General features: G+C 48.1%; 1 protein-coding gene across 1 annotated transcript in view; it reads left to right on the forward strand.

Annotated features, from left to right (window-relative positions):
• The window catches only part of LOC306912488 (PDZ domain-containing protein 4-like), a gene marked incomplete at both ends in the record, with an annotated part of 35,770 nt that extends 25,707 nt beyond the window's left edge, over positions 1-10,063 (forward strand). Inside the window, 5 exons of the mRNA XM_079488754.1 lie at positions 1-84; positions 189-251; positions 2,691-2,792; positions 7,775-8,124; positions 8,368-10,063. The exon at positions 1-84 is cut by the window's left edge and continues 15 nt beyond it. Of these exons, the coding sequence (XP_079344880.1) occupies positions 1-84; positions 189-251; positions 2,691-2,792; positions 7,775-8,124; positions 8,368-10,063 (2,295 nt within the window). The remainder of the gene's footprint in view (positions 85-188; positions 252-2,690; positions 2,793-7,774; positions 8,125-8,367) is intronic.
• Positions 10,064-11,691: the final 1,628 nt, after the last annotated feature.

The following is an 11,691-nucleotide window of genomic DNA, read 5'->3' on the forward strand; positions in this document are numbered from 1 at the left end:
AAATCTCGTCAGCAGGATAAACTAGGGTTAACGGTGTGCTACAGAACCGATGACGAGGAAGACTTGGGTATCTATGTTGGAGAGGTGAAGATAACACATACAGTACACATATCAGCTTCAGTCTGATATAATGACATTGTTTGTTGTCATAAAAACATTTCCAATAGCCTAATTGCCTCTTTTTATAGGTGAACCCAAACAGCATCGCTGCCATGGATGGTCGCATCCGAGAGGGAGACAGAATACTCCAGGTAGCATATAGATATAGTGTAGTGACTGTAGTCCTATCAGAACGAAAATACATCGCATGGATGCAACTGGGACGTATACTCAGTGATGTATCCCAAGGTCATCGGGTTTCGGGTCTCGCGAACATCATACCCCTCACTCGGGTGACCCAGCCGGGGTGATCAAGTCCCGACTTACGTCCCAGTAGCTACCCTCGATCAGACCCACTAGGGAAAGACCAGGGCCACACAATCTGTTGGAACCACTCCGGAACTACTATGCCGGGACTGAGAGGTACAATTCTGGTATGTGGAGGGACTAGGCTCTGTGGGTTGACTCCTGTCCGGGCCCCTCCTACGTCTCACCAGGTCCACTCCTGCTCTCACCAGGAGTACAGCGAGGACCTGTGCGTTGCACCAGACTCCTTGAGTCTGGTGCAACGGCTCAAGAATTATCCTAAAGTTTAGTATCATGTATAGTGTGGTAGTCCTATCATGTACATCCGATCTCACCCAGGTGCTGGACAAACCGTAAATCGTCATGAAAGAAATATTAGAAGCTACCAACATGATTAAACGGTTCGAGCCGTTTATGGCGTTCTACCCAGGTCAGTTAATCGCCATCTCTGGGGTATGGGCGGTTTTCCAGCTTGTTCTCCGTGCCCCATAAGGTTAACTTGAACACATCTTAAGCAGCTTCCCTGGGGGAGCGTTGCTACCGTTGGCTGGCATGACCAGGTGGTGAAGACAGTTTTTACTTTACATTATTTGTTTACTTATACGGGACACTGCATATTAATTCATATTAAAAAAAGAAGAAAAGCTGACTTGGAATACCTTATATTACATTATGCAGGGAAAACAAAGCATACATTATAAATACAACAACAGAGGTACGAAAACGGTGCAAAAGGTGCAAAGTATCTAAGGCTAAGAGTAGATATACTTTGGACATGCTGAAGCCATGTCCAAAGCTGTAGCCAAAAACAACAACAACAAGCAACAATATGGCAACATGAACATGGCCGTCGCCAGGGCTATTGAGCAGGCGTATATTCTTTCTACGTCCGAGCATAGACATGGTAACGCCCCGTCTGCCTCTGATTGGCCTACCGACACAGCCGGTGTCTCCGAGGTGGAAGATACATGCTGGATAGTCTGCTGCGTGAGGTTACTCCGTGGTGGGAAATAAATAAATAATACAAGTCAAGTAAAAAAAAGTCTCTTTTCCCTTGATCTTTATTAGTATAATAGTATTAGTTTAGTGTTAGTTTAGATTAATACACGATAATCAACACTAACACTTTAATTTAGAACACAGCCAAATCAAATCATAGTACATAGGCCTACATGTTCAATCAATTATTCAATCAAGGCAAACGGCACAAACAATATTAGTTTGCCTCTTCTACAAAAATTAAAGTTACAAATTACTGTCGCGTGTTCTCTTGTACTGTATTATTTCCCACCACGGAGTAGCCTTGCATCTCGGAGGACAGGCAAGACGGGCAGTGTCGGTAGGCCAATCAGAGGCATGGCGGGGCGTTACCATGTCTATGCTCGGACGTAGAAAGAATATACGCATTGAGCAGCTGCAGTCACAGCCCAAATCAGCAGCAGGCCTTCTCACATCAGCGGTGGATTGGGAGCTGCCAGTCGATGTGGCCAAGTTTCCAGAAACGTCACAACAACTTCCTTGAGGCCAGACGTGTTTTCATCAGTTTCTTCAAGGCAGGTGCTACTGACAGAACTGACAGTTCCTTGGGAGTGCATAGAGGAGGCGAACAAACGGAAGTGGTCCAAGTACCAGGAGCTGGTGGAGCAATGCCAAAGAAGAGGCTGGAAGGCACTCTGAAGTGGGGGGGCTTTGCTGGCCGTGCACTGTGCAAGGTGTGTACACGCTACTTGGCATCACAGGTTGCAAAAAGACAAGCCATCAAATCCAGTGCAGAGAGATAGCCTCCAGATGGCTTTGGATCAGGAGGAGCGATCAGTGGGCCAATGATGCTGGGACACAAGCCAGGGTCTGATCAACTCTGCTGCTGGGTCATCTGAGGAAGTGACACAAGCCAGGGTCTGATCAACTCTGCTGCTGGGTCATCTGAGGAAGGTGTATGATGTTGAAAGACCCCGAAACGCCTGATGATCTAAGGAACATCACTGAGGGTGTGTCCCAGAGCATCAGAGTGAATCTTTAATTCACGAGTGGAAAGAAAAAGAAAAGAAAAGTTGAAAGAGAATAATAAAAATAAATTGAAACAGAATTAGAATTAGATCTTTCACAGGAACATTTTAAAGTCTGAATGATATTTGTAGGTGATAACTTTATGGAAATAACACCACTATTTTACAGTGACATCTGACAATAAAGTTGCTTCTGATTCATCATCACCACCATCTGTTTAAAGTCCACTTTCCAGGAAGGCACTGCTGGTACTGATTTCTGATGACTTTCTCTGACAGATCAACGGTGTGGACATCCAGAATAGGAAGGAAGCCGTGGCCATTCTCACCAGAGAGGACAGCACCAACATCTCTCTGCTCCTCGCTCGGCCCGAAATAGAGGTGAGAGACACAACGCCGGACACGTCACCCTTCTTATCTACTCAGGTTCACTGCCACACGCTGTCATTATGCTGCTTTGGGGATGCTCTCCTTCCAATGTGTTATGTGTCCAAGACCAATACAACAAACATACTCTACGTAACCATTGAGAGCCATTGTTTTTAACATTTTTGGCGACATGAGTCTCAGCAATTATGCAGCCGGTGTGTCCCAAACAACGTACAATTGACACTAACAGCGTCATCACAAAATGTAAATGTAGTGTAGTCTCATGCATCTCCGTGGTCTTGTTTTCAAACGACAGAGTATGAGACTTATTGACGCAGTCATGGTCTGTAACCATTCATTTTTCCAGAGGTATGCCACACCCATGTCATGTTGGCTTGACTTGGCATCATTTGACACTTGTTGCACAAAGCATAGTAACCTAAAGGCTTGAATTATACTTAGTTGCACGCCGGTGTCTCGCACCAAAACCCACCAAATGTTCTATTTCCAGTGTGTGACACCGCCGTGCAGCTAATCATACTTAATCGAAGGGTCAGCATGCGCTTTTACGCATCAAAACACAGGGACCAGACCACAGGGATACACAGAAAACTGTGTCAGTGTTTGCACCGTGGAATTAAATGGCTGCCTGAGGCCCCCTCTGTTACCTACTTTACTTCTGTGTATGCAGACAGGAAAGGTGAGACGCTCACAAACACCACAAGAGAACAGACCATATGGAACGGAGCCAGGAGAACAGATACAGAGAGAGAGATAGAGAGACCGTTGGAAGGCGAGGGGAATTTGAGAATGTTTTGTTTCCCTCAAGGTCGCCGTAAAAACGCAAACCCGACCGGCGACAATACACACCTCTGCAAAAGCCCTGTTAACACTCACTTTAAATACAGCGCCAGATGGGTTGTCAGTGACTGCAAACTCGGTCTTTCACATATACTTAACACACTTACACTTACAGACACACACGCACGCACGCACGCACGCACGCACGCACGCACGCACGCACGCACACACACACCAATATGCGCATGTGCGCATTTGGAATTCACAAATCTGTATGCCAGCCACATTTGTGCAGAAGGAGCCAGAGGGCAGATTTAAGAGGCAGTCATTAAAATGTGATTCTCAGACAAAGACACACACGCACGCACGCACACACGCACGCACACACACACACACACACACACACACACACACACACACACACACACACACACACACACACACACACACACACACACACACACACACACACACACACACACACACACACACACACACACACACACACACACTTTCGGTTTAAATAATGCCCTTGTACTATTACAGTATCTGGGGAGATTTATCTGTATTCAATTTATGATATGCATGAGCCTGCTGTATGTCATGCATATCCACATTTGGCAAAATCACAGCCTCTTTTCATTTACATCTGTACTGTCTGCACATTGTGTTATGACAATAAAATGTAAGTGAAATTGGAAAAAGCAAATGAGCAGAAGCAGTGGTGTAAAGTACATTTTACTCAGTCTCAAGTACTATTATTTTAAGTAGAGATGTCCCGATACTGTATCGGTATCGGAAAAGTATCGGATCGGCCCTTATTTGGTCATAACGGGTCATATCGGTATCGGGAATATGCCAGTCTAACCACCGATCCGACACAGGGGTAAGGCGTTGACACTATAGCAGGTAATTAAAATGTTGGGGCATGTGGAGTTTGCTTTGGAGTTGCCCAAACTGCAAGTGCACATTTGAGTGAGGAGTCTACTATAAACACAACACGAGATATATAGCTAGATAGCTATAAACACTATTCCCGGTCGGTGGACTTCTAAATAAGATATTTTTTATTTTTGTATTATTATAAATATTATTCTCTGGTATCGGTATTCGGTATCGGTATCGGCTAACACAGAAATTGTGGTATTGGGATCGGATCGGAAACGAAAAAAGTGTATCGGGACATCCCTAATTTTAAGGTATATATATATATATATATTTTACTTTACTGGAATATTTCCAATTTTCATTACTTTTACTTCTACGGCCACTACATCTCACATGTAATTATTGTACTTTTACTCAGTTACTAGTTACTTTGTCAAGCATACATTGCCCTTAGCCCTGAAACATGGCTGTCACGATTATCATGACAGTCAAGGGCGCAACTGCAGCCTGTTTTACGCAATCGCTACATTTACAGTCCAAACGTAAATGTATATAAACATTCCGATTTCAAATATAAAGTCATCGCCACATGTGCCACGGGTGTTAGAAATTTGCTGGTACAGCGATTAGCATTTCTGCATCCCGCGTACAATAAAAAGCATTTTTATCCGGGCGCCCCGGCTACTTTTCTCAAACGGGGTTCGTTTGGGAAATGCACAGTTGCACACCGGGAGCGCACTCGCCTATTAGTCTGTATTGGCAGTGCGGTCAGCGTGCCTATATCGAACACACCGAGTGCCACACTCCTCCCGACCGATAGGGGCGCGTAGTTGAAAGCCAATGGCAAAGAAACAGCTTGGATAAAAATGCTTTTTATTAAACAACGCGGGATGCAGCAATGCTAATCGCTGTCCCAGCAAATTTATAACACCCGTGGCACATGTGGCGAGTACTTTATATTTGTAATCTGAATGTGTATGTACTCGTTTACAATGTAAATGTAGCGATCGCGTAAAACAGGCGGAAGTTAAGCCATGACGCTCGTGAAGTACGAGCGTCATGTGAAGCTGGCTATTTGAAAATAGACAATCTACGAGCTCACAACGCAAGCTTACAATGCGTCGTTTTGTGATAGCCTACGCTGTGAGCTTGTAGAGCTGCGATTTTCAAAGGATTTTTATTCATTTGGAAACTTGTGAAATAGGACATTAATATGCATTACGTTTACTATTAGTAGCCAAGTATATTTTGATGCCAATACCTTTGTACTTTTAAGTAAGTCAAATTTGAATATCGGACTTTTACGTGTAGCGTTGTGGTATTGATACGTTTAGTTAAGTAAAACATTTCAGCACTTCTTCCTCTTCCACCACTGAGCAGAAGTACGAACTGTGAGAGAATTAATTTCTAGTGCTGCTGCGCGAGTGGTTCTGCAAGACTTAATTAATAATTATACTTTGTCATACAATGGTTCCGCACGTCGAACATAGCCGATCTACAAGTCCATGATGGGTCATATCTGCCACGCCTCGTGGGCTTGTAGCTCTAGTTATGTCCAGTGTGCAAGAGTACGAGACAAGGTAACGGCAGCATCATTAGAGAGAACGATATGAGCAGAGATTAAAGGCTTCATGTGCTGTCAGGGGAGAGAGAGGTGGAGAGAGAGAGAGAGAGAGAGAGAGAGAGAGAGGGAGAGGGGGAGAGAGAGAGGGAGAGAGAGAGATAGAGAGAGAGAGAGAGAGAGAGAGAGAGAGAGAGAGAGAGAGACATGCAGAGAGAGAAGGAAGGAAGGAAGCTGCTCGAATAAGAATGAAGATGAAGATAATCAATGTTCTCATCTCACGGTCTGAAAGCAATTCACATCAGAATCAAATCAATTATAGACCGAGATCAACTCCACTGAGAAAAGGGAGGAATGTTTACCAAATTAATCCCGAGCATTTGCATTACATTTTGATCAGCTTCTCCCAGGGGTATGGAAAAAAGACCCAACAACATTGACTGTTGTTCAGGAACTCTGCAAAGATCATTTCTGAAACCTCTCAACTGCAACAACAAAAACAAAAATACTAAACAGACAATTAAAATTATTTATGCTTACCCCCAGGGGTACTTGAGGGAGTTCCAGGGGGGACCCAGCTAAATGAGTCTGTAACTCAGAGAGTGTACAAATGGAACCAAATGGACCCTAACGGGTCCATTTGGTTCCATTTATACGCTCTCAGAGTTAAATTAGCATTGATTTTACAATATAAATTGGGGGTCCCAGAGATAGAAATGCCATTAAATGGGGGTCCGTAGACTAATGCATGTCAAACTGGGGGTCCTTGAAATTAAACGGGTTGAGAATCACTATAGAGACAAGATAATCACTGCTAGAGAAAAGATATGCCAGGGACCTGGCATATCTTTTCAAATGGGGGTCCGTGGGCTAATTAGTGTCAATTTGGGGGTCCTTGAGATGAAAAAGTTTGGGAACCACTGAACTAGTCTGTTTATCCGAGTTCACTTTCCAGACAGACCAGTACCACAGCAAAATGTCTCACACTGCTATAGCTCCATCTAGTGGCATGAATCAATACTGCTTTATACTACAGCACTCAAGGTCATCCTCAGACTAGCCCTCCATCGTTGCTTCCATGCAGTCATCCCGGTTCTCCATACATCTTCTTGAGTACATCCACATATGTTAATGTAGGACGTCCTCGTGACCGGTGCCCGTGTGTTGGTTCCCACAGCACTAGTTTGCTGGCTGGCAGCTCTTGGTGTCTTTGGCAGTGTCCTGCTAGTCTCATTCTCCTGGCTGTTATTTTCTGGCTCACCCTTGGCATTCCATCATACAGATTTGTGTTGATAACATGTGTGCTCTTACTGATGTTGAGTGCTGCACGCAGCATTCTGGTGTAGCACCCGTCCCATTGAGAGACTTCTGCAGGGCTGGCTTCAGGGTCCAGCATTCACTGCCGTATAGGAGAACAGACTCTACCGTTGCGTAGAAGAAGCTGAGTTTGGTTTGACGCAGCCAGTACCGTAACCACTTAAACCTTATACTCCGGAGTCCCCCAGGGGTTTGTACTTGGTCCCCTTCCATTTTCATTGTATGTTCGCCTATGATGACATAACCAGAATAGGGATGCTATAGGCCGGGCTATGTGTTTAATCATGTCTGTTTGCTCTTCATTCAACAGTTTCCTTTCTAGCTTCTAACATCACTTTCCTCTGTCTCTCCTTTGTCCCTGGAACGGAACGCCTGCCACCACTGCCTCACCTCCACACCCCACCATCACCATTTGACCCCGGGTCAGAACGACAACCAGCTGGACCCTGACGAGCTGGAACTGGAGTCACTGGACAACGGTGTCCATCATCTCCCAAGCGCCCACATGCTGAGGAACGCCACCTCCCCCTCCTCCGTCCCGGCCACCGGACCAGGGGGTGGCGGCGGGGTGGGCGGCGTCCGTGGGCGTCCCCTGAACGGAGACTCCTCGGACCTGCTGCAGACGGTGCTGAGCAACAGCCAGGAGCTGGACAGCGGCGTGGGCCGCACGGACGAGAGCACACGCTATGAGGAGTCCTCAGAACACGACCTCCTGGGAGATGACCACACCACCGCCTCCAACACCAACGCTACCAACACGCCCGGCAGCATGCGCAGGTAGGCCAGTCGCAATTATTACATCATTGTCTAAACGGGATTATTTTACATACATCGTCAGAATTGTTTCCATTCTGTAAAAACAATCACCTGCTGAAGATTTTTCATGAATCATACATTTTCTAAATGTTACCAAAATCGAGGAAATAGTAGATCTATAAGCTCATCGCGACATGTTATGAGCTTTACACTAAATTTAAAAAATAATTTAAAATGTGATTAATGTGACGTCCTTGTGCGCAGGTTCCTGTCCTCGGGACGCGGGTCGGACACCCCACCTCTGCTGCTCTCCCGGGACCTCCAGTTCAGCACAGACTCCCTTCTGGGGCTGGAGTGTGTGGTGGAGGGTGGTGGTGGTGGCGAGGGGCTGGACCGAGGGGAGAGGGGCTGCTACACCACGGCAGCAGACCCCGTGAGGATGATGATGATGCCGGGGCTGACCGAGGAGGAGTGCGAGCGCTACCGGGAGCTCCTGGAGATCAAGTGCTACTACGAGAAGAACAGCCACACGCTGCTGCTCCTGGCGGGACAGGGAGAGGGGGAAGGAGGGGACGTGCCGCCGCTGGACGTCAACAGGAATGAGAGCCTGATGCAGCACGAGATGGCGCTCTTGGAGGAGGAGCTGCGCCACCTGGAGTTCAAGTGCCGCAACATCCTGCGGGCCCAGAAGATGCAGCAGCTGAGGGAGCGCTGTCTGAAGGCCTGGCCAATGGAGGAGGAGGGGGGCGGGGCCACCGGGGCCGCCGCCGGGGTAGGAGGAGGAGGAGCCGGCCGTTTGGCCAGTGAGGAGTCCTGTCACCACGCGCTGTCGGACATCAACGAGCTCCCGGAGAGGGAGCGCTCGGACAAGGACAGCACCAGTGCCTATAACACTGGAGGGGAGAGCTGCCGCAGCACTCCCCTGGTCAACGAGCAGCACCCCTCGCCCTCCACCCAGAGCCTGGACGGGGCAGAGTCGCTCCCCTCCGGCACCCTGCGGCTCCCAGCCTCCAGTCGGCACAAAGAGAGGGGAAGCAGGGGGGACAAGGCCAACCTCAACCAGCTCTACTCTCCCAACGCACACAGGAGAGGGGCGGAGGGCGCCAAGACCTCTAGCCCCGGCACAAAATTCCGTTCGCTGTCACGGGACCCAGGGGCCAGGAGGGCCTCAGACGGAGGGGCGCGGCGAAACCCCAAGGCTAACGGGACGGCGGAGCGAACGGGAGGAGGACGCAGCGCGGAGAACAGCCCTTACTTGTCCCGTCGTCAGATGGACACCAAGCTGCCTCAGCGCTACCAGAGCTGCATGCAGTTGAGGTCACCCTCCCCCTATGACGGGCTGTTGACACCCAGGGACCCGGCCAGGGAGGGGATCCTGCTCAGCGGGGACGATGGCAGCCCCATGAGCCTGGGCAGCACGTGTAAAGACATCCCCCAGGGCCCAGCGCTACCCGTACCCCCTCCTCCCCTCCTGCCCGCCTCGCCCGCCCGCATGGAGTGGAAGGTGAAGATCCGGAGTGACGGCTCGCGCTACGTGGCCAAGCGGCCCGTGCGCGACCGCCTCCTGAAGGCGCGCGCCATGAAGATCCGGGAGGAGCGCAGCGGCACCACGACGGACGATGACGCCGTGAGCGAGATGAAGATGGGCCGCTACTGGAGCAAGGAGGAGCGCAAGCAGCAGCTGCTGCGTGCCCGCGAGCAGCGGCGCCGCCGCGAGTTCATGGTGCAGAGCCGCCTCGACTGCCTGAGAGAGCGGGAGAGCAGGGAGCAGGGCAGCAGCGCCGCCACCGGGCAGCAGGGGCCGTCCATCCTGGAGCTCTGCCACCGGCGAAGCATGAAGAAGCGCAGCCGGCGGATACTGGACAACTGGATCACCATCCAGGAGCTGCTGGCCCATGGGAGCAGGTCCGCTGACGGGAAGAAGGTCTACAATCCCCTGCTGTCCGTCACCACAGTCTGAGCTGTCCGTCACCACAGTCTGAGCGTAGGGAGAGGAGAGAGAGGTGTTTTCCTTTAAGACAGTCTCAACCTTTTTCATTTGAAGGACCCCCAGCTTGATATGCATTAGGTCCCCCATTTGATACGATTTGTTTTTATCTCTGGGACCACAATCTGTGTTCATTCAACTCTGAGAGTGTACAAATGGAACGGTTAAATTTGGTTAAATTTGTATTCTCTCAGTTACAAATCCACAAGGGTCCATTTTGACGCCCTGGTGGTCACTCCCCGGACCCGAGGTTGAGAACCGGTGATTTAAGCAGATAGGCCTACCTGTACATGTGTTTTGATCCAGATCATGATCAATGCACCAGAGACAGAGACTCACAAACAGGCAGGGAGCAGGATTTGCAGGGGGAGATTAGCATGTTGAATGGATCAGTTATTCAAGGGGAAGAACACCCAGGAGGCTGCGGCAAACGCAAATTAAGTTTACCACCATCTGTGATCTGCCGCTGTACATGAAGCAGAGGATATGCTGCTGTTTAATAAACCTGAATTACACTCCATCACATGAAGGTGTCCCCTGTCAGGGTCGGCAAGAACTAATCTTAGATCGGCCCTTGTCGGCAAGTGACACCGTCGTGCGGTGTAAATTAGGCTGAGAGAGAGAGTGGCTCAATAAACATTCACCCATCATTTTTGCAAGCTGTCGGTGTTGTCATGGAATAAGAACTTGACAAGAACAGAGATAAACTCAAGTGAGAACAAGACAATGCAGCTGCCAGAACATTAGGATGAAAAGCCACTTGTGCGGCTTGTGCCATATAACAGAAAAAGGTCTGAATTTCTATAACGCCTCTCAAATCAAATTCAAATTCCTCTCTCCAAAGCGCTTTGCAGTGTGTGTTACATTCACCCATTCACAAACAGATGGAGGAAGCAACCATGCAAGACACCACCCTGCTCATCAGGAGAAGTTAAGGGTTCGGTGCCTTCAAGGACACTTTGACACAGTCGAAGTCAGGTGGAGTCGGGGACGAACATTTCGGTTCCCTAATGACCGCTTTACCTCCTGAATCACTGCCACTGTCTTCTGCTAATTTATCAAGTTTGCCATTTGGACACAATATTGTTTTTTGGTTTTTTTTTAAACATTCATTCTTGTCTTTTACAAGTGCTGTCCCGTTTGTACAGAAGGAGACATTAAGAGGATGTTCAGGTCACAGAAGCCTTTTGATAATGATTATTTAATTGTTGAACGGTGCCTTCCTTATAGGCAGTCTAACTGTATAACACATTTTTCATAACAATCTACCAGGGCACATACAACTGATGAAACAAGCACTGAAGCACAGAGCAAATGATAGATACGCACAGGAAACAACTATACTAGTAGATATTCAGTAGTGAGCTCCAACAGTCACCTGCCAAAAGAAGTGAGATACAATCAATCAATGCAGTTTCTTATTTCCCTTTACAAAGAAATAAGATGATCTGGACATCAATGCTTTCAGTATTCAGTATGAGGTACTAATTAGGGCTGGGAAATATGAACATATTGTGATATGAGACTAGATATCGTCTGGGATTTTGGATATCCTAATATAATATGGCACAAATCCTACAGCAAGAGTTGTAGAGCTGCTG

This window comes from Electrona antarctica (assembly GCF_951216825.1).
Source record: "Electrona antarctica genome assembly, chromosome: 2".
In the NCBI taxonomy this organism is placed as follows: domain Eukaryota; kingdom Metazoa; phylum Chordata; class Actinopteri; order Myctophiformes; family Myctophidae; genus Electrona; species Electrona antarctica.